This window comes from Rhineura floridana, chromosome 9 (genome assembly GCF_030035675.1).
Source record: "Rhineura floridana isolate rRhiFlo1 chromosome 9, rRhiFlo1.hap2, whole genome shotgun sequence".
In the NCBI taxonomy this organism is placed as follows: Eukaryota; Metazoa; Chordata; class Lepidosauria; order Squamata; family Rhineuridae; genus Rhineura; species Rhineura floridana.
The window spans coordinates 82663486-82687568 of record NC_084488.1 but is presented as its reverse complement, the minus strand read 5'-3'; the positions used below and the strand labels follow the sequence as shown (position 1 = coordinate 82687568).

Here is a 24083-nt window from a genome sequence, read left to right as displayed (position 1 = left end):
GCATTCTCCAGGTGGTGTCAGTCCCAACACCTTGATCCTTCCCAGGGCACAATACAACAGGTGCTGCAATTCCTCCATAGGGGCCTCCTGATGGGACTTAGACCCAACACCTTACGTAGACATGCGTCCACTCTGTCATCCATTCTTTCAGTGTCCTCCACTGGTGCTCCTGTTGCCTCGCATCCGTTCATCAAATGTTTTTTGAGGGGAACCGCGTTACGCTCACCGGCTATAGTCCACCGTTTTCCCTCATGGAGTCTGTCGAAGGTCCTACAGGCTTTACAACGCCCTCCATTCGAGCCCCTTCGGTCTGTGCCTTTACGTCTGTTGTCATTTAAGGTCCTGTTCCTGATCGCGATCACCTCCGCGAGACGAGTTTCGGAACTGGGCGCACTGTTTTCTGCCCGCCATCTCTGTGTTTTTCACAAGGACTCTGTTGTGCTGAAAACTGATCCTGCCTTCCATCCCAAGGTCAATTCGGTTTTCCATTGCAATCAGGACATTGTGCTTCCTTCATTTTGCCCGAATCCTACCCATCCTCTGGAGAAGGTTTGGCATTCATTGGATGTTCGGAGGGCTCTCAAGACTTACCTGAACAGGACCCAGGATATACGACGGACTGAGTCTTTGTTTGTATCCTTTCATCCACGTTCTATGGGACTTAAAGTAGCTAATTCCACCTTATCCTGCTGGTTGCGGGCATGTATTACCTTAGCCTATGAGTCCCTTAAGCTTCCAGTTCCAGCTAGTATAACAGCTCATTCCACTAGGTCAGCGGCTGTCTTTGCTACCAGCACTCCTGTTGCAGATATTTGCAGAGCTGCTGTTTGGTCTACCCCACACTCGTTTATAAGGCATTATAAAATAGACCGTTATGCCTCTGCCGATGCCTCTTTTGGCAGACGAGTGTTGCAACAGGTTCTTAATGATGATTAGGATGTGGGTGGTCCCTCCCTGTTATGGGTTGCTTTGGTACATCCTGCTTGATGGCATTCCTCCTATGGAAAATGGACCATTGGTCTCACCTGAAGGGTGATTTTCATAGGAGGAATGCCATCACGACCCTCCCAGTTGGAGGATACCTAGATATTTTTTGGGATTTTTCATATATTACTGTTACGCTATTATATTTTGATTTACTAGTGAAGTCAAGACTGCTATTACTGTTATCTCGCTATGTTAGAGTCATATTATTATGAATGTTGCTATTATGTTATGTTCTTGCTGTAGGCCCGTTGGCCTTTTCTCCTGCATCTTTAGATATCTCTCTTTGGACTCGCTGCGAATGAACTGGAGAGTGGGAGGGGCCTGACTCCCCTAGTCTTGACTTAAAAAAAACATTCTTGCCTTCGGACGATAGGTGAAGCTATAACCCGCTTGATGGCATTCCTCCTATGTAAATCACCCTTCAGGTGAGACCAATAGTCCAATTTGCTTTAAAACTTACTTGAATGTAAGGAATGATTGAAAAAGGGGATTTAGGGGAATTACAAGCCAATTAAGCTGGAACAAGTTATTTCCGGTGTTAACTTTATTGGTATGTTGACCCTAGGTTACTACATTTTGCACCAGCTGCAGATTTCAAGCATCTTCAAGAGTAACCCCATAGTGTACTGTCTCAGTCTAGCCTGGGTATATTTTAAGGATTTTTTTTAATGCTTCAGCATGGCAAATTTTGGTTTACATGTGAACTAGAGATCTAAGGCTACTATATTGTGGTCTGTGGACCTGTTCCTTCATACAGAGCTGCTGGTGATGCGGCCCGTTGTGTAGGTGGAGACAGCAGCATAAAAAGGAGAGTTTCAGGTGTGAGTTTTCCTATTGTAGTAAGAGATAATCTGTGGAATTTTTCCTTCAGGACATACTTAAAGCTACAGAGCCCTCTGTCAGGACAGATCTGGTGATTTAACATGCTATTTTACATGCCTCTTGCTATTTTAACATGCCTCTTGCTATTTTGCCCAAACCTTTCTTGCCTGTTTATTCCATCTTTTTGACTGCTCACAGGCCCTTCTTTTCATAGGTCCCATAGAAGTTTTATCCCCAGCTCTGTCTTTATTATGGCACCCTAACCACCCATTATTTCTTCAGAATCCTTCTTTGTATTACTTTTTAGCCAGTCTTGCTTCATTCAGTTGCTCTGGCTTCCTAATAGAATCCATCACTGGCCAGAAGCATCTTGATTTTTTTTCTATTCCCTTCCCACAGTTTCACCTGGCCTCATGATTTGTTCTGTCAAGTTTTCCCCCCGCCTTGTCTGCCTTTTGCCTTGGACTACTATGCCACTCATCTCTCCCTTCTCTTACGTTCCATTGTATCTGCCTCTCCTTTCTTTATCCTTGGGCTTCCTAGCCCCTTACAGCCAAACTAGATATAACATAGCAGTATTGTTTCCTACCACAGTGCTAATAGTAGTTGTCAGGGAGGAGCCAGGGGAACTGCACAAGGAGAAAGGGTAACCGCTCCCTTTCTTCAGCACCCTTGCCTGATCTTCAGAGCAGTCATGCGGGGCTGCTAAGTAGTAAACCAAGCAATAACACAGAGTTTCTGATCATGGAGTGTCTCTACCAGGTTTAGTTTAACTCTGCCTTCTGGAAATTCTCATTCAGCCTGCCTATCTTTGCTCACAAAGCCTCTTCTGATCCTCCAGCCAGTATTAAGATGTAGTCGCATTTAGATCTGTCATAGACTATCTGTGTGAACATTATCTTGCCAATTTCAGTCTCTCAATATTCCCAGAACATTCCAAGTTATCACACCAGTTCATCCAATAGATGCAAGAGGCTTCATTGCTGCCAGCTTAAAATCTCTGATTACAGTATGGATCAATTATTTAGCAGGCTTCTTGTATAAAGATGTACAAGAATTCTTGTACAATTTTTTTCATACAAAAAACTTAGGATTGAAAGCTGCTTGATATATTTCCTGTAAAAGCAGATGGCAAGTATAATGTAATTTGAGTTCATTTATAGATGTTTTTAGAAAAATCATGTAGGAATTAACCTTTTCACTTGAAAAATTTAAACACAAGATTTAATAAACTGGATTAACTTTCTGTTCATCTTTGGAGGAAAGTATTTTTAAATTACCCACTGGTTGCACAATTGTCATTTAATTTTGGCTGTTGATCATATATTGTTATATTATGAGTTAATCCTGCTGCTTGTGTATTTGGTTTAGTTTCACATTAATGCCTGCTATCCCCGGATATGGAACATGCCACAGATATGGCAGTGTGAAGTTGAAGTTTATAAGGCAACGTACCATTTTATCTTTGCTCAAAAAAGCTTTGTTTCAGGTAACTGTTCTTTTTTATGTAATTTGCACATTTTTCAAATAGTACAAATGTCAGTGTGGGGAGTGTTTTTGCATAGGTATGCCTATTCAGAATTATTACAAATATATATTATTTTTATTGTTCACTCCATATTGCTTTAGTCATCAAACTCATCTGTGGAACTATTGTTAAACTCAAGAGCTGAAATACATGCCTGCATAGCAGTTTCAGTAAGGAGGTTTTGGTGTACTAGCCATCTAAATGATTTATGTCTCACAGAAATTGATACATTCTGCTGACTTGATGTATATGTTCATGTAAAATTAGAAATATCAAAAGATCTCTCCTCTCTTCAACACTTACTGCAACCACATCTTTCTGGGCCGTATAAGCCTAGTTTAAGAAGTTGTTTTGATTTCTGTTGAGTAAGCAAGCACTTTCCAAAGGTTCTAAGGCCTAGATAAAATGAAATTTGTAATGGCACCTGATTGTTTCCTTGTAAAACTTTTTTAGGCTGCAATCCGATACATGTCTACTCAGAAGTAAGTTCCATTGCATTCAATGGGACTTATTCTCAGGTAAGTGTGTATTGAACTGCAGCCGTAATTCCACAATATTAATAGGAGTTGAGTTTTGTAAAATTGCAACTGAATTTTCAAATATATGTATAATAACTATTGAGTTTATAGCTGCACTTGAGTTGTGGTTATAGATACTTCTCTTATTTCATAAATGCCCTAAGCCAAATGTGAAAATGAAATAAATGAGACCTATAGGAGATGTTTACAAGTTCCAGTGACATTTTTGCAATCAATCAATCAATCAATCAGAATTTTAAATACTTAAATTGTGGCAATTTGTAAAATTTTAAACTTTAACAGTCCATTCAAGTGGATTATTTCTTCTCTTCTTAAATGTATTTATTTAAAACTGCAGTCAAATTAATCTTATGGTGAAGTTGTCTTTTGTAGTTAGTGTAAGATACAGAAGCAAGATTTTTGAAAATGGCAGCTTACATTTGGATTACAATACTAGGGAGCACTGACCAATGTATTTCTCTTTCCCTCACATGCCTCTTACTAGATACACTTATTTAAAGCTAATGAATGATATTAAATGTTGCACAAGTAGCCCTTTGCTTGTGCAACAGGACTTCTTCCTCTATGCTCTTCTCCGAATCGGATCCAGAGGGCAAATTTTGGAGGCAGATGGGGGAGGGGGGTACTGCAGGGAAAAAGGAGAGGAAGGGCAACTCCCATTCTACAAGCTGAAGTCCATTCCACTGGCAGATATCACCAATGGTACTGTTGTTGCTTCTGCTGTTGTTACTGTTAGGAGCATAGATGACTTGTTTAATTTTCTTACAGTGTAGTTCCACACATATTTAACTGAAAGTGTGCTTCATTGGACACAGTAAGATTTACTTCTGAATATAAATGCACAGTAGGGCCCCGTTTGTCGGTGCCCCGCTTTTTGGTATTCCGCTAATACGGCGGTGCCAGCAGGGTGATCAGCTCCAGCCACTGTGCTCCAGCTGACAGCGATCAGCTGGAGCACGGGGAGCTTGCGTGCTCCAGCTGATCCCTGTCAGCTGTAGTGCGGGGAGCTTGCATGCTCCAGCTGATCCCTGTCAGCTGTAGTGCGGGGAGCTTGCATGTTCCAGCTGATCCTTCTTGGCTGAAGCATGGTGGCTGGAGCTCCCTGCACTCCAGCTGATCGCCAGTGGGGTGATCAGCTGTAGGGTGGGGAGCTCCCACGCTACAGCTGAGTAGGGCCCCACTTTCTGGCATTTTTTGCTTTTCGGCAGGGGCCTGGAACGGAACCTGCCATATGAGTGGGGCCCTACTTTATAGGTTGGAAATACAACAGCTACTATTTTTAGTGCAAGAAGTGCTGTGCCCCAAGAATGAAAACTTGGAATGCTCTCTTCTTTTTATGTATTGTTACACAGTCATGTATTGTTGTGACTGGAAAGTTGAGAAGGGAGACTGGTTTTAACACTAGAGATCATGCATTCTAAATTGCAGTTAGGATTCTATTACTTAATGTTAATGTTTTGTCAGAAGAAGAAGTTGGCTTCTAATCTAACAAAGTATAATCAGTTTTACAAATGTCTTTTCTCACCCAGTGACTTACGGTAACATGTCCACTTTATTTTTAGATTTGATTCAAGATTGGTCTAGTGACAGTGCTCCTGATATCTTCTCATTTGTTCCCTATTCATGGAATTTTAAAATCATGTTTCATCAGTTTGAAATGATTTGGGCAGCAAATCAGCACAACTGGATAGATTGTTCCACAAAACAGCAGGAAAATGGTGAGAATCTTACATTTTAAAGGGGGTATAGTACATTCCTTTCTGTACTCAGCAGTAACACATAACGAAAACAAATGCCTTCTTATCTGAAGATAACCTGCAGTTCCTTTTTCCCTTTAATTGTGAAAAGCTTTTAAATCTTTGTTGTAGCAGCACCATTTGCTAATTCTACTATTAGATCCCAGTTTCTACAGACACTGAATATCAGTGAAAATTTACAGAATTTAATTGTATATTTTTAAGAGCATTCCATAGAAAGGAAAAAAATTGTAGCAATTAACCATGGAGTTTGAATTTGACAGTATATTAGGATAGTTGTTTCGTATATGTTCACCAGGTATCCTGTCTTGGGCATTATTTAATGCTGAGGGTGTCAGTTTTCTTCCTCATCTGTTAGAAAGTAATTGATATCAGGGAGCAGGTACTGAAAAAAAATCTAAGATACCTCCTTCTTTCTCATTTCAAGCTGGGGTCTTCCAAACACTCTGATAAACTCAGGAGTGGCAAGATCCCTTTATACACAGTCTGAATAATCAGATGTCTATGGAAGACCTAGCTGCTTTGGCAAAAACCAAAGCCAGGAATGCAAGAAGGGATGGAGGCCCAATCCATGTCCATGCAGAGGATTCTGGACACACTGTGGCCTGATTATATCTTTGGCCTGTAATGCCATTTTGAGGCCTCTGTCTACAATGAGTGCATGGTTTCCACTACTGGATAACTTCTGATCAAGGGAAGTGAACATTATGGGAATGGCCCATGCTGTCAACTGCCTAAGTGCCCTGAATCTTATCAATTACGGAGATGCAGCATGACTCTGGATGACACAGTCATTTATGGAAGCATCTTGCATCTTGGGCCTCCTGGTGCTTTCTCACCTGGAAAATGGCACTTTTACAGTACTTGTACTACAGTATGTTGTTCCTTGAGGGGGAAAGTAACCCTTCATTACCTTTTACACAATCGCTGGTAATTTAAATAAATATAGTCCCTTATTGTGAATGATGATGAGTGATGCTCCTCTGCCTCCCTCAAATCCTTGGCGGTTGTGGTTTTAGAAATTATTTTCTGAATGAGTGCTCTCATACATTACAGTTCCATAGTGGGAGTACTCACATATTTTAAAAATGTTTGAGGTAGGTTTTAGCTTTGTGGCTCCATTGCTGTTTGGTGCCAGCCGGGTTTTTATCCTTCCTCTTGCAAAAGTCTAGTCATCCTCTTCTGCACTTGATTCACTCCTACTTTTTTGTACAGCAGCATGACTGTGTTTCATGTGGATCAGAAATATGCTGGTGACACATGGCTCTATAAATGAATTGCATGAATATTGCAGGTGTGTTAGTAAGTCTTTAAAAGACAGAGTGCAGTCCCATGACACAAATTCACATCAGTTTTCATATGTTACTTTATATATATGGATGCAAATTAGGCTTACCTTCAGAGGGACAAGTCACCCTATAAGTAAGGTTTATAGAAAAATTAAGTTTAAAAAGGGGGATGAAAGGACTGAGGCAGGAAATATGTGGTCTTGTGCAAAAGAGTTGGGGGGCCCTAAGCCACTCTCTGACAATGCTCTTTGTGTTGCAGTGCGGGGGAAAATGTGGTTGAAGCATGCGTTGAGTGATTGCTTTGAATATGTTTTCATTAGAATATGAATAAAAATGTAAAAGCCTGTTTTCCTGTTCATTTTAATGACATTTATTGGATTAATTTCTCTTACTTTCTCCTTTTTTCTCATATCTGCCTGACTAGTGTGGTCTTTGTAAGAACAAATAATTAATATTTTATTTTATTTTCTATTCTCTTGTAGTTTATGTGGCAGCCTGTGGGGAGACATTAAACATAGTTTTCTCCTTGCCTTTTACTGACTTTGTTCCGAGCACATGCGATACTAGATTTTCTTTAAGGGTAAGTGTCTTTAACCCTCTTTAAAATAAAGTTTGATCCTCTTTCTGGAAAAAGAAACCTCTAACTTCTGAGAAGAGAGATGTTATTGTCCAATACAACTTTGCTTTAAAAAGCCTTCTTTTTCATTCTTTAGTACATGTTCTCAATGTTCCTTTTCTTTTCTGTTTTTTACTCTCTCTCAAAGACTGTGCCAGTGCTGGTGTGACTAATGTTATCTAAGGTTGTAATCTAGGTGTTGGCTGCCAAAACCTTAAATAACTCTTCTTCAGCTTTGACAATAACTCCTTATAACGTATCTGTTTTCTGGCTAAGCATTTTAATTTTCATTCTGAAGACACATATAAAGTGGCAATTACAGTCTTGCAGTTTCAAAAATAACAACAGAAATATGAAGATTAACAATTTGGGTCTTCAGATAATATATTCGATGCTGTAGCTTATTGCCTTCTGTATAGCTTTGAAAATAAGATAGTTTACTGACAATAGAAAAAAAATGTAGTTATTTGTATTACAGTGAATTTACTGAGATTCTTTCAGTGATGTGTGTTTTCCTTAGGCTAACTGATCTTATCATATATTACACAATTGTGCAGTGATAATCACTCTTTGTAAAAACATTGTAATGTATTCTCCTTCTATAAAATGTACTTTTAAAAGTGCAAATTATGTTATCTACTATGAAAAAAACCTCCCATTCCACATCACATTTCTTAGAATTGTTGTTACTCTCCTATCACCCAGATTAAATTGGCAAGAATTGTACTGTATATATAAATTGTTTATGAATGTGATGATTTCCCCCGCAAATGTATACCGAAAAAACTTGGGTATAGGGCCCATATTGGCTAACAAGCTAAAGTATTTTCCATAAATTTTGAAGCTGTTGTATGAATACTGCTTAAGTCTGATATTAATGTTATATTTTCAGGGAGAAGGTCTTGATCTTCACTTACTTTTACCTGACTGCCACCCTAGTAAATACTCTCTGTTTATGTTGGTGAAAGATTGTCATTCTAACAAAGTGAATCCTGAGTCTTGTGTTTCGGCTGATAGTCAAAGTGGTCAAAAACCAAGCAAACAAAGGTGGAGGAACTTGACTCAAGAAGAGTGAGTTCTGTTTCTCTTACTAAATATAAAAATACAAGAAGCTAATGTACAATTGCGATTGGATTGAGTTCCCACATTTTATCTGTATTAGGAAATGGTTAATAAAGCAGTCAGTTATAAAAATCATTATTTTTTTAAAGGGCTGGCTGGGTCGAATGCTGGACTGTCCCAAGTGTTATGCTCACAATTGACTATGTGTGGCATCCAATTTATCCTCAGAAGGCTGATGAGCAGTTAAAGCAGTCATGTAAGTGTCAACTTTTTTCCTTTTATACTTGACTGTTGAAAATGGCAGAGTTATTATTTAAGCACTTTGAAAGAAAAAAATAGGGTTTAAGCAGAATAAATTGAATGCCAGTGGAAACTTTGGATGGGAACAATGCTGTCCTGTTGTTTAGTTTTCCCCTAGGCTTGGAGTAGGTTATATAGTTATTGGGAGGAACTTTGCTACTTTGAATGTGAGGCATGCCCAGCAACATGTCTAGGAGCTAAACAATTTAATCTGAGGGAAAATTGTGTGGAATATTCACCTGAAAAGGGCATAGTTTACATTTTGTGGTGGGCCAGCTGGAAGGATTTTAGGGTTCAGATAGTGCTATTAAATTTGGAACTGCATATCTGCTTATCTGTGCAGTGTCTGTTGACTATGAATACAGGTGGGCCCCGCTTATACGGCAGGTTCTGTTCCGGACTGCTGCCGTAAAGCGGAAATCACCGTAAAGCAAAACCCATTGAAAATAATGGGGCGTGTCACGCGAAAATGACGCAAAAATGTCGCAAAAGCGCAAAAACGGCCTTAAAACAGGGAATTTCCCCTCATTGAAAGCAGCCACATCAGCAGAATGCCGGAAAATGGAACGCCAGTAAGCGGGGCCCTACTGTACTTGTAAATCAATAGATTATTAAAGACATAATAAATTCTCTAGTGTATTTGCCTTACAAATGAAATGACTTGCTCTTTGTTTTAAAAAATTGTATACCACCTTTCCATGTGTAAAATGTGGCAGCTAGGCTGCCATGTGGTGCAACTGGCTGTGAACATATAACAGCTGTATTGAAAGGATTGCACTGGCTGCCAATTTGCTAGAAAACCAGATGCAAGGTGCCTACATTGACATTTAGAGCCCTATACAACTTGGGACATGAGTGCTTGAAGGAGTTACTTGCCTGTGTGTTGAGATCTGGAGGAGGGAGGCTCTTCTGGTGGTGCTACAGGTGTTGGAAGTTCATTATGCTGGAACCTAAAGGATTTTTTTCTCCAATTATGGAGCTCTCTTCCCTCTAAACTATGACTCGCGCCAACTCTTATGCATTTTAGGTGCCAGTTGAAGACGCATCTGTTTGTGCAAGTGTATGCTGGATGTTCATGTTGAGCCTATTGTTTTAGTCTGATGTAAATTTTCCTGGTGGTTTAAAAGGGTTGATATATACTTTTCATTGCACTGTTTTATTTTAAGTCTAGTGCTGTGCTATGAGATTGCTTGTGGCAATAAAGGATTGGTAATTTTTTTTTTTAAATAAATAAAGTATGGTAGTAGAAGCCAGTTACAGGAATAAAAAAAAACTGAAGCAGTTTTTAAAAAATACCAGAAAACATTAATATCAACCAGATAAAATCCACTCTCTTCCTATTACCAACTTCATATGCCCTGCAGCACAAACATATCTTTACTGTCGTTCTAAAAAACTGAAGGGAGGTACCCTATGAAACTCACCATTTAAAGGCTGCTCACACCCCAGAGATGCTAGAGAGGAAAACACTATTAAGCTCTTCTCATTGGAGTTGTTCCTTTTATTTATTTAAATGCTTTCTAGCATTATCCTAAATTGAAGTTTAGGTAGTTTTAAGTGGCTGATAAACATAAAGTGGCATAAAATACTACCAAAAATAAAACAGATTAAATTAAAAACCCTATGAAATTAAAGAAATTGTACTAATCAGATTGAAAAGTACAGTATTACAATTTCTAGAGAAGCTTTGCTCACAGACATATTGTGTGATTGGTGTGATAAAAAGATGCATGAGTGTAGTATACTAGTTTTTGTTTAGTGTTGCCCTGTCATCAACTTCTGACAATAAACCCTCACTTGCCAAAAGGGAAGACTGAGGGCTTAGTGTCTGATCTGTCAGTTGATAATGAAAATATAATGAAGTGTACTGGATTATTATTATATTAATTAATTAGACTTGTTAGTCGCTTTGTTACCCAAACGTCTCCAAGCGACGTATAACACATTAAAAATACAAATATAAATACATAATGGCATAAATCAGAACAAACAACCCCCATAATGGCCATAAATCATGTTGTCACAACTGCTGTTCTCTTTTCTTTATACTAGTGAGAGTGGAATCACTAATGCATTTATAGCTAGCAATCTTATTTTCTTTTTTGGCCAAAATGATGTGGCACAGAAAATTGATTTGGACTCCATAAAGCAGTCTAAATTACAAATTGGATGCAACTTTTCTGTTGGAAATAATCCTCACAAACTCTTTTGCCTTTTTAAAATATGAGGAATACTAAATCTAGAGTTCATGCGCAGAGCTGCTGGTAAAGAAAGGCTCTACATATGAATGGATAGTGTGGGGCGAGGCTGGGAGAAGTTTGGGTTGGAAGGAAGAGCCCTGCAGGTGCACCTGCCTGTGAAGGGCTGCTGCTGCCAACTCAGAGCTCTCCTGATCCTGCTGCTACCTTGCCCATCCCTGTCCTGGCAAGCGACAGCCCTGCTGCAAGGAGAAACCACTGCTGCTCCACCCCCATCCCCATTAAACACGTCACCTGTATACCATGGACCTAAAAAATTCAAGGCAATCTGCTACAATCAGTGTAGGACAAGTACACAATTTACATTACCGTTGTACAACACAAACAAGAACTAAAATGATACTAAGTTTGCAACTGTTGATGTGGTTCTTTTCAAAACTGAAGAAAGGTGACCTCAAGGGTTCCTTGAAATTGATTTATTGTCCCAGTGCATTCCAATTCTTGGGACCATGCTTCAGGGGCAACTAAAGAGTTTTATATGCTGTCTTGAAATGTTTTTGTACTGTCTAGAAGACGTGAAACATGTTAGGCCATAAATCATTTTCAGTGCATTACTGTGGCTTCTCTTTTGTTTTGTGCTAGTGACTTCTTTCTTTCTATGATGAAAGAAGGACATTAATTGTTCCTTAATATGATAGGGAGTAAATTGGTAGTCACTGACAGAACAGCCTTAGCTCTCAGAACATTGTTACATGTTATTTTTAATATCTCTTGTGACTTAACTGGATTTTTCTTTTAAGCTAACTAGGAAAGTGGTTGACTAAAGAAAGTGGTTGACTAAAGTACAACTTATTGCTAGTTTATTACTCAGAATAGAGAGAAAGTGCAGAAACCTTTTTTATTCAGAAGTACACAGTATAGACTTCCGGGAAGGGTGACTTCGCTTGTGCCTGCTTTTGGGACGGGCTCCCACCTCAAAAGAAGCTTATTCAGATATAAATCAGTCAGAACATTTTTTTTTGACTGATGAAATTTCTCCCGGGCAGGGAGAAACGTAGAGATCAACCTCAAAAGCCTGTTTTTGTTGGGAGGACTGGATTTCATTAATTTATGAGATAAGGTCCAGCCAACAATGCCGGACGGACTTCCGAACAAGCTCTATCTGTTTAAGCGATACGTTTATCTTTTCTTTAAAGAGAGAACGGACTAACAGGCAAGCACCCTTCTTTCTATTATTTTTTTTACTTGGTCTAAATTGTTGCAGCAAAAGGAGATTTGTCAGATTGATCGGCTTTGGACAACTTCTGGGTGAGCTATAACTCTTCTCTGTTATTCACGAAATTAACAGCTTATCTCTGTTTCTGTCGCAAAAAGCTGTCCTGGAAGTGCATTCTAAAGATATAAACAGAAGAGGGATTTCTATTCCTGATTTCTATTCCGAGGAATATTATATTGTCTGGGACTATTCTCTTTTTGGTCTATTTTATTTTGACGAATCTGCTTCTTCACGACGCCACTAACTGTTTTGATGCTGGGAACTAAATTTGTTTTGCATTCTTGAACATAGAGAGATAAGGCAGGCTGCTCTGTTTATACTGTGATGTCATCAAGCCTGGAATATTAACCCAATTGTTGCTGAAATAAGAAGTGGTTCTTCTTTATTTTTGTTTTGCTTTGTTTTCGTGGTTTTAAAAATGGCAATCAAGAAAGTGGCTGAGAATCTGGAAGTAACTATGTTTCAGAAAATAATGGATGAGATTGAGATAACGAAACAAACCCTGCGACAGGGTAGTAAGGAGCTGAAAATTGAACTGAGCAAAATGACGCAGGAGCTTAAAGAAATAGGGGATCCTGTGAGAGAGGAGAATGAGATCAGAGATGAGAAAAGAAAAAATAAAGGGAAGATACAAGCCCTGGAGATTGGAACAAATGTGGAATTGGAAAAAGATCTGGAGTTTATGGATTTTAGAAATAAAATCTACTGTTTGGAATTTAACGTTATCTCTGAAGAAATTAATGAAGATATTAGAGATAAAGTTATCAATGGCTTGGATAATCTTTTGGACTGGAATGACGTGTTGGAGTTTGATATAGAGAAAATCTATAGAATTAACTGCAGCCATGTGACAATGGAAAAACTCTCAAGAGATGAGCCAGTGCATTTTGTAAAAAAGAAGAACAGAGATATGACTTTACAACAGTATTTCAGCAACTTATTCAGAATGGATGGCAAGAAAATATTTGGGATAGAGGAAATTCCCATCAGACTCTTATTATATGACTATGGCTACGACAGCAAGATTATTATGGAATACTGATAATGGAAGATTGGACACTGAAATTACTGGACTTAACAGGACTATTGGAGATGGAAGATGGAACTAATAGGGATAATGGAATAATGGCTATTGAAATTATTGAACCTAACAGATTTTGATGAGATGGATTAATCGAAATGTTTATTTGGACTATGGTTATGACAATAAGATTATTATAATTATTAACGAGATGGATTAATCGACATGTTTATTTGGAGAAAAATTGATAGATATATTTCTTAAAGAATTGAAACCTCTCTTTGACTTTTTGTGGAAAGAATAAAGTAATGTTTATGAGATTTGATGATTAATTAAGATAACTACTGGAGGAAAGTGATTTTATAATATGATTTAAGAGACAGGATTGTTATATATTGTAGACCTATAACTGATTTGATCTGTGACAAATGGGAAGTCAATATTTTATTTTATTTTGTTTAATTATTTTTGTTTTGTTTTGTTTTTTGTCTTTGAATGTTTTATGATTTTGTTTTGTATGTGTTATGAAAATTTGAATAAAAATTATTGTAAAAAAAAAAAAGAAGTACACAGTATACATTATTAATAAAAATGCTAACTTTAAATTTTGTTGAAATTGCTTGACTTCTTTTTCCTGCCATGATCTTCTTTTTTCAAACTTTGTGGTACATATGGGATTGTATCCAACTATGTTGTACTCAGAGTAGACCCACTGAAATTAATAGAGCTAAATTAGTAATGTCTATCAATTTTAATGGAATTCCTCTGAGTCAGAATAATGTTGGATGCAACCCATAGCTTCTTCAGTGAATAGATCTAGTCTGAAAACAAAGAAATTCAAAAAAATTATTGAGTTTTTAAAACTATAAATCAGCAAGTGTTTAGCTTGTTGCCCAAAGTCCTTCTATAAATCAGCAAGTGTTTAACTTGTTGTCCAAAGTTCTTTTACGTTTTCATTTACTCCCAAGTGTCGGAAATGGAAGAAACAATCTTATCTGCATTGAGACCATCACAGAAAACATCAGATAGAGGTATACCGCCTTCAGGTTCTTCCCGTCTCCCTATTGACCCCTCAGAGCTTCCACCTGACAGACTCCGTGTAGAACTGGAACTCTCCCCAGACTCCCATATAACTTTATATGGACCTCTTTTGAAAGCTTTCATTTCTATAAAGGTATGCAGAACTCTTTGGTCGTACCCTGTCATTATTAAAGCATGTAGAACAATGTTTTCATCCATGAGTCATTTTGCTGTGTGAGGGAAAGTCTAGATAGTTCTGGCTTGGGAACTGAGTGTGATTTTATGTAGATATGGGTTAGCTTGCGCTGTCTCTCCATGTGGGTGATAAGATTAATGTGAACTGTGTAGTCTACCACCAAATTCAAGTGTTTACTGTTTGTTCCAGTTTGCTCAGCTGCTTCAATGTCGGGTGCTTTATAAATAATAAATATTTTTGTTATTTTCATACCTAACTTTCTTGTTATTTAAAAAGCTTCATAATGGGAAGCCTTCCAGCTCTGAAGCACATGGTAAGATGTTTAACCCTGATCATGCTAATGATTCCTGTATAATGTAAAAATGAAAGCTTGCTTACGAGTTTAAATGGATTGCAGGATTGGAGCTTTACTGAGGTGTCAGAAGGTTTATGTTATGCCCTTTTATGATATGTTTTGCTAATTCATCCTGCTAGGAAAATTACTTCGGTGAAGATGACATGTACACAGATTTTGAGGAAGTTATTTCAAGCCCTGTACTATCCATGTCAACATCTTCAAGCTCTGGATGGACCGCAGTAGGAGTCGATGCTGACAAAAAGGAGAGTGACACGGCAATCAGACACGCTCACCCCCTAACTTTGCGCCCTTGGGATATTACTGTGCTTGTTAATGTGTACAAAGTGCATGGGCGATTGCCAGTGGTAAGTGCTCTGGGTCTTTTATTTACCCACAAGCATCAGATGTGGAACAGATTTTTTAAAAAACAAATAAACAAACATGCACACATGTAGAAAAATAGTTCCTGGCTTTGGTCCGTTGGTCATGCTTGGCTTCTGGTGTGTTCTCTTAGGTTTTATCAACACAGTGGTAGAAAATGTGGTAAAGGAACATGGCAAAGCAATGTATATCTGCCCAGAGAAAGAGACATTCTTGAGAGAAACTAGGGCAATGTTTACTCCCCCCCCTTTCTTTGTTGCTGCAGCCACAAATTCATGGAGGATCTGCACATACCTGCAGCCATTTTAGCAACAAGTCTCTCACAGCAGCTGTTTATGTTTTCTTCCTCTCCATAGGATGCCAGGCAGCTGCTTGTTGAGTATTTTACTAAGCCTTAAACTTAAAGAATATGTGCTTTGCCACCGGAGTTGCAAGGAACTCTTGTACCTTTTGGGAGATGTGAGGGACGTTTTTAATGAATGTCCAGCTCAATCTTAGCAAGAAGCTAGCTGTTAAGATTTACATGAGCACGGCCAGCACCAGACTGCAAAGGTCCTTGGCAGTGGTGACAGCGGGTGGCACTGCCGAGGGCTTAAATCGGCCCAGCTGCGTCAGAGGATTAGTGCGTGGCATTCACACACCTCCATAACCCAAGATGGCAGGGTGGGCCTGTTGACACCCCCATTGCCATCTTGGGTGATGGCAAGCATGTGCATACAGCTTGCTGATAGGGCACCAAGGCGCCACGGTAAGTTGCACAGCCAGCCCCCAGTAGCGATGCTATCAGTTTGATTGATTTTAGGTCTGTATTTTGATTCTTTCCTATCAGGGTTTTCTTGCATCTTTTGTTTTCTTCATTTTCCCGGGTTTTTTTTATTATTTAAAAAAGGGCCGTTTCCCCCCTCCCTTTTTACTTCTTTCCCAGCCTTTACTTGCCTTTCCCAGCTGTCTCCATTTCTTGTGGTGCTGTATTTTTCATGTTTTTATTTATAAGAGTGGCTTCTGAATTCACACTGTTTTTGAACTCTGTTGCTTAAGAGGCTCTCACTTGTCAGTGGCTGGCGCGCCCACCATTTCAAGTCTCCTATTTTGATATGGCTTCTCCACAACATCTCCGCCCGCCAGTTTGGATCACATTTCCTCCCAGCAGGAGCCCAGGGCGGCAAACAAAAGCACTAACTATGGTTTGTTTGTGACCAAGAAACAAGACATTTTAAAGTGTATTTTTACAGTATTTTATTACTATGTTGTATTCTGGATGTTGTTTGGTTCTCGTATTGTTTGTGTGTTTTTGTTTTTTGAGTTATTATATTTATTGTATTTATATATTGTGCCTGCTTTTACCTTTTATGTACACCGCCCAGAGAGCCTTCGGGCTTAGGGCGGTATATAAATTAAATTAAATAAATAATAAAATAAATAAATAAATAAATAAAAACACTTTAAAACACTTTAAAACATCATAGAAACAGACATTAAAATACATTAATACAAAATAACTTTAAAACATTTTTTTAAAAGCTTTGAAGACATTTTTTGCTTAACAAAAAGTAAAATATATTATTTTTTTAAAAAGGTTTAAAAGCATGTTAAAAAGCAATTCCAACACAGAAGGAGACTGGGATAAGGTCTCAACTTAAAAGGCTTGTTGAAAAAGCAAGGTCTTCAATAGGCACCAAAAAGATAACATAGATGGCGCCTGTCTAATATTTAAGGGTAAGGAGCTCCACAGGGTAGGTGCCACTACACTAAAGGTCCGTTTCCTATGTTGTGCAGAACGGACCTCCTGATAAGATGGTATCTGCAGGAGGCCCTCAGCTGTAGAGCACAGTGATCGACTGGGTATATAAGGGATAAGATGGTCTTTCAGGTATCCTGGTCCCAAGCTGTATAGGGCTTTGTACACCAAAACTAGAACCTTGAACTTGGCCCGGTAACAAATGGGCAGCCAGTGCAATTCTTTCAGCAGTGGGGTGACATGTTGGAGATATCCTGCCCCAGTGAGCAGTCTCGCCGCCAAATTTTGCACCAGCTGCAGCTTCTGGACCGACCTCAAGGGCAGCCCCACACAGAACGTATTACAGTAATCCAGCCAGGAGGTTACCAGTGTGTGGACAACAGTGGTCAGGCTATCCCAGTCCAGGAACGGCTGCAGCTGTCTTACCAGCCAAAGCTGATAAAAGGCACTCCTAGCCACGGAGGTCACCTGGGCCTCTAGCAACAAAGATGGATCCAGGAGCACCCCCAGACTATGGACCTGTTCTTTCAGAGGGAGTACAACCCCATCCAAAGCAGGCAACTAACCAGTTATCTGAACTCAGGAACCACCAACCCACAGTGCCTCCGTCTTGTTAGGTTTCAGACTCAGTTTATTGGCCCTCGTCCAGCCCACCACCGAATCCAGGCTGTGACTGTGGTCTTGCACGGCCTCTCCTAATTCAGATGTTACAGAGAAATGGAGCTGGGTATTAGCAGCGTACTGCTGACACCTTGCCCCAAATCTCTTGATGAATGCTCCCAAGGGCTTCATATAGATGTTAAACAGCATTGGGGGCAAGATGTCACCCTGCGGCACCCCACAGCACAAGTGGCATTACAAGCCATGGCATTACAAGGCTAGGCGGCAGATCCTGGAGAGGTGTGGGTGGCAGGCCACGCCAGTTTAGGGGAACAAGGGATAGATGCATTATACCCATCCCTTGTTCCGGGCCTGCCCATAACCAGAAGATAACTGGGGGATGTAAGACTCCATCCAACCTTCGACTGCTGCTGTGTAACGCCAGGTCTGTAGTTCAGAAAACATCGCTCATACATGATCTTATCCTGGATGAGAACGCAGACCTGGTGTGTATTACGGAGACCTGGCTGGATGAGGCCTCAGCTCCCATACTTGAGGCCATGTGCCCAGCAGGTTTCCAATATGCACAGCAGCCGAGGATTGGTAGGCGGGGAGGGGGGGTGGCAGTTATCTATCGGGAGTCCTTGGTTTTCACCAGACCTCCTCTCCACGAGACCAAGTTTGTCGATTGTATGTACTGGAGGTTGGGACCAAAGGGCAGTTTAGGGATTCTGCTTATGTACCGCCCACCCCACTGCACGGCAGACTCCCTGACCGAGGTGCTCGAGGTGGTCTCGGCTGTGCGGTTTTTCTCCCCAAACTTATTGGTTGGGGGACTTCAACATACACGCCGAGACCACTCTCACTGGAGCCCCTCGGGATTTCATTGAAACCATGACTTCGTGGGAACTGCACCTAAGTAATATGGGTCCCACCCATGTAGCCGGTCATACTATTGACCTTGTATTTGTCTCGGGAGAGGAGGGAAGTGTTCTGAAAATGGGGACTGTTTCTTCTAACCCCGTGTCATGGTCAGATCACTGCCTGGTGAATATGGATCTCTCAATGCCGCACACCCTCCGCAGGGGACAAGGACCTATTAGGATGGTCCGCCCCAGACGCCTGATGGAGCCTACAGGATTCCTGAATGCGCTGGGTTATTTGGAGCTGACTGAAGGACGCCCGGTCGAGACCCTGGTGATGGAGTGGAATAGGGAGATCACTAGGGCAATAGACCGGGTGGCCCCGAAATGTCCTCTCCCCCTAAATAGAACTCAGACAGCACCCTCGTATACACCACGGTTACGCGGTCTGAGACAGGAGGTGAGACGACTAGAACGCCGGTGGCGGAAATCTCGCGCTGAAGACGATGGGACACTGGTTAGAGCGGCAATAGCGGCCTACCAGCGGGCAACAAAGGCAGCAAAGAGGCAATTCTTTGCTGCCTCTATTGCGTCGACAGAATGTTGTCCCAGGAGGTTGTTCCAAGTGGTCCGAAGCCTGGTCGATCCAGTTGCTCAGGAACCTATGGAGCATTCTAAAGCCTCCTGTGACACATTTGCTAAACACTTTGCCGATAAAATCGAGTGCCTGAAAAGCAAGATTCTGCATGCCGTGGTTACAGGTAGTGGTCCAGAGGTGACCAGTTGCATTCCGGTCTGCTGGGATCGGTTTCAGCCTCTTCTCTCTGATGAAGTGGACAAGGTGTTCTCTACTGTGAAGCCAACCACTTGCTTGCTTGATCCTTGCCCTTCATGGCTCGTTATGAGCTGTAAAGAGAGACTGGGCAAAGGGATCAAGGCAGTGGTAAATGCGTCCTTGGACGAGGGTGCAATGCCATCAGCCCTCAAGGAGGCAGTGATAAAGCCCATCTTGAAAAAGTCCTCCTTGGATCCCCAAGAGTTGAACAACTTCCGCCCAGTCTCTAATTTACCATTCTTGGGCAAGGTGATTGAGTGAGTGGTGGCTAAACAGTTACAGACACACTTGGAGGAAGCAGATTATTTAGATCCTTTCCAATCGGGCTTCAGGACTGGACACGGAACTGAAACAGCCTTGGTCGCTCTGGTGGATGATATGAGGAGGGCGTTGGATAGGGGAGAATACACGTTCCTCGTCCTCCTGGATCTCTCAGCGGCTTTTGATACCGTTGACCACGGTATCCTTTTAAACCACCTGGAGGGATTAGGAATAGGGGGCACTGTTTTACGGTGGTTCCGTTCCCATCTCTCCGGCAGACATCAATGGGTAGCACTGGGGGATGAGGTTTCAGACCCTTGGCCTCTCAATTGTGGAGTGCCACAGGGTTCTATCCTCTCCCCCATGCTATTCAACATCTATATGAAACCGCTGGGAGCCATCATCAGGAGTTTTGGGCTGCAGTGTCACCAATATGCGGATGACACTCAGCTCTATCTCTCATTTAAGTCCTCACCAGAGTTGGCTGTGAATACCTTGTCCAATTGCCTGGAGTCCGTAAGTGGATGGATGGGAGAGAACAGACTGAAGCTAAACCCCGACAAGACCGAGGTGTTGCTAGTGGGTGATAAGAGAAGACTGGGAAATTTAGACCTGGTGCTTAATGGGGTGAGATTACCCCTGAAGGACCAGGTCCGCAGCCTCGGGGTCATCCTTGACTCCCAGCAGTCCATGGAGGCTCAGGTTTCGGCAGTGAGCCGGGCAGCTTGGTACCAACTTCATCTGGTACAGAGGCTGCGACCCTACCTTCCTGTACATCTGCTCCCACGAGTGATACATGCCCTGGTCTCCTCTCGCTTAGATTACTGTAATGTGCTCTACGTGGGGTTACCCTTGAAGACGGTCCGGAAATTGCAGCTGGTACAGAATGCGGCGGCATGCTTGATAAAGCGGAGCCGTCGCCGGGATCATGTCATCCCAGTGTTGGTAGATCTACACTGGTTGCCAGTTGTTTACCGGGCCCAATTCAAGGTGTTGGTACTAACCTTTAAAACCCTATACGGTTTCGGCCCAGTTTATCTGAAGGAACGCCTCCAGTATCACCAAGTATGCCTCCAAACAAGATCAGCCTCACAAGACCTTCTCTCGGTCCCACCGGTGAAAACAGCTAGGCTGGTGCGGACCAGAGAAAGGGCATTCTCGATCGTGGCCCCCACCCTCTGGAACTCGCTCCGTTTTGGCCTCTGACATGCCTCCTCCCTGATGGCTTTTTGCCGAGCCCTAAAGACCTGGCTATTCAGGCAGGCCTATGGGATTTCTGGGGTGGACTAGTTTCTATACTGTATTAATTGAAAGATGGTTTTAGATGAATTGATGTTGATGTTGTGATTTGTTGACTGTATATTGTTTTATATTGTATTTTATATTGTTGTACGTCGCCCAGAGTGTCTGTTAATTCAGACAGATGGGCGACTAACAAATAAAATTTTATTATTATTATTATAAGTGCCACAGGGGGCTGAAAGACAACCACCCAATGCTATTCTCTGAAAACAACCCTGGAGATAGGATCAGAACCGCTGTAAGACAGTGCCTCCAATACCCATCTCACCAAGTTGGCCCAGAAGGATACCATGGTCAATGGTATCAAAAGCCGCTGAGAGATCAAGTAAGAGTAATAGGGTTGCACTACCTCTGTCCTTCTCCCAATAAAGGTCATCCATCAGGGCCCTTTAATAAGCTCTTTAGCAAGCATGTCTGCCACGCTCTTGGGCTATGGGGAAGAATAAGGTGAAATCTGCTGAGCCTGCTGGAAAATCCAAGCTGCTGCTGCCATTCCCACCACCAGCTCCCACCCATGTTAGTTTGCCCACTGCATCAGCTGCAGCACAGCAGATCTCTAGCAATTATCCCCAAGTTATTTTTATGCCGATGTCTACTGATGTGGGCAGGGTGATATTACAGCCAGCATTACAGTAACTTTCACCGTTGGCTTGCAAGAAAGGGGGGCAGCTTTTAATGGGACCCTATCTTTTTCCCTTCCCAGTGCACGAACACTGCAGGGGAGGCAGAGGAGGAGCTGGAACAGTTTCAGTATGTCAGTAATGAAGGCAGAGGGCTATGCGCAGAATCATCAGGGCTGAGGAACAATTGAGAGAGGTCAGATTCTGCATTCAATTTTTTGCTGCTCAGTCCTCACCTGGGGACTTTGTGGGGTCTTCGGATGCTCCAGCAGCCCAGACCCAATGTCATACCACCACAACTCTGGCACAATGCCTTTACCAAGTGATGCAGGTTAGTGGACAGGCTACTTGTTACTGGAGCACAGAATCAAGGTCTCCATTCAGCCATTTATGCCTCTATATCTGCAGTTTCTGCTACAATGGGTTGCCCACAGGTCACCCAGACTGACCCTGCTGCATTCCTATCACTACAGTTGCACCCCCAAATGTTTCAGCACCTGAGGAAGTCAAATCTGGGTTCAGATTTGGTTCAGTTAGTAAACAATCATTGCATTTCCCTTTCATGGGACGAGGCATCAAACGCTACTCTCAGTTTTGTGGTAGATTTATCCTCCTGGATGACTGCACAGTGAGGAAGATAGTAGATCACCTTGCCTATCTCAAGTGCAGAACTATGGGTGACTTCTTAAGCTATGCCCTTCTGGAGGTGCTCTTCTATAACTTTGCTGTACCTCCTAAAGAGCAGAGCATAAGTTCTGAACTGATCTGTCTGATCCCAGCTGTTTGAATCTTTTCTTGGCTACACGGAAGTTATCTGGTGAGTCAGATTGATCTGACTTTCAGGGCAGTTGTACTTCATATCTTCCTTCCTTGTATTTTATGGAAGTCTCAAATCTTTGGAGCATCTCTTTGTCATACTTTGTCTTCTTCTCCAGCTCTTCCATTATGCCAATAGATTCTAGTTCCCAGAAGACTCTCAGCTGTTTAGCGATGAGGGATTCTTCTTCTGTTATGACCTTCAGCATTACCCTCTGTGGTACTGGTGTCTATGGTGAAGGTTGTAGTTGGAACTTGAACAGCCTATCGAAATACAGTCTTGAGTGCTACCAATTCATTTCCAAGATGTTCCACTTGGCCTGTCACTGTCTTCCAATAATAATCTCCAGTCAGCACTTCTAGCTTCACTTCTTTGGGAGAAGTTGCATCCACCAGCTGGAGGCTTTTTGTTTCTAATTTATGATGCTGGTCATATCCTAGGACTCCTGCCATGGTGCTGCATACTTGCAGCATTTCAAGGATCTCCAATTCAATCTTTTCTCTTTTCCCACAGAGGCCTTGCAAGGTGACCTTAACTCTCCATCTTTTGGTAGTCACTGGTGTCATTACCCCAAAGGAGTGAATAGTTAGGGTCTCTTCTATCACTGGGAGCTTTAATACTGGAGATGTCTTCTTGTATAGATGTTCTTTGGCTTCCTCCATCTAGTAGATAGTGCACAGTTTTCTTACCAGCAGTCCCTTGGACTGAAGCTTGCACAGGTTGCAGTAATGCTGTGTTCTGTGACTTTAAGTCCACTGCAGATGGAACTACTGAGGACATAATAGTGTTGTCACGAGTTGTCTTGTTGGTGGGGTTCTCCTTTGCTTCTTGAAAATAAATTGACTTATGATGGCATTTTTCACTACTAGAGCAAACTGTTCCCTTTGTCTTGCAGAATTTGGCCATATTTCTTACCCCCAGGTATATTAAGCATCAACCTTGTTTCTTCAGATTTTCTTTTCTTTCTACAAGTGTCAGAGCTGAACAGTCATTTATCCTGTGGTCAGGAGTGTTGCAAAATATGCAGATGGCTTTTGGAGTTACTGTGTTCAGTGCTATAGCAGATGGCGTGGAGACCAATCCTTTCTTCTGCTCTGGATAACATTGTACTGACTTCGGGCTATATTTGAGGGAGGTATCACTCTCACATGGTTTAACTGCACTCTTAGTCAGAACTGAGATAAGCTCTTGACTCTCAATTTCCCTTTGCAGGAATGTCAGTAATTCTGGTACCTTCCATTCACTGCTATCATCCCCACTGTGGCTGAACTGCAGTGCTATCATTTTCATCAGTATGGGACACAACAGACACCCATAGGTATCAGAGACAACCCCCATGGACTCCAAACTGGAGTCTCACAGGCATCATATAGTGGCATAAAGCCAAGACATCAGTTGACCTTTTTACTGGGTTCAGGCTTAGCAGCATGTTCATGTGGCATTAGTAATCAAATCCTTGCGCCCAAATCTTTCCCTCAGGATTTTCACAACTGCATCATATTTTGTCTCTGGTAGTGGCAATGCCAGCAATTGTACTGGCTGCTTGCCCCACCTAGGAAGGATTTTAGGTAATTAAACTTGTCAGCCTTTGTCAGCCTGGTGTTGTTGTGAATGGAAGGGTTCATATTGGCTCCAAAATCCCTGCCAGCAGCTCATGTCTCCATGAAATCTTTTGATCATCAGTTTGGGGATCTTAACTATCAGTGGCAGTGGATCTG

The 24083-nt window shown here is 41.5% G+C and overlaps 1 protein-coding gene across 15 annotated transcripts in view; it reads left to right on the top strand.

The window, feature by feature from the left end:
* Positions 1–24083, top strand: part of BLTP1 (bridge-like lipid transfer protein family member 1) — a 312192-nt gene that overhangs the window by 98607 nt on the left and 189502 nt on the right. For all 15 annotated transcript variants that reach the window (XM_061585180.1, XM_061585183.1, XM_061585181.1 and 12 more), the window contains 7 exons: positions 3181–3298; positions 5439–5594; positions 7405–7502; positions 8431–8609; positions 8750–8856; positions 14364–14569; positions 15086–15313. In XM_061585180.1, the coding sequence (XP_061441164.1) occupies positions 3181–3298; positions 5439–5594; positions 7405–7502; positions 8431–8609; positions 8750–8856; positions 14364–14569; positions 15086–15313 (1092 nt within the window). The remainder of the gene's footprint in view (positions 1–3180; positions 3299–5438; positions 5595–7404; positions 7503–8430; positions 8610–8749; positions 8857–14363; positions 14570–15085; positions 15314–24083) is intronic.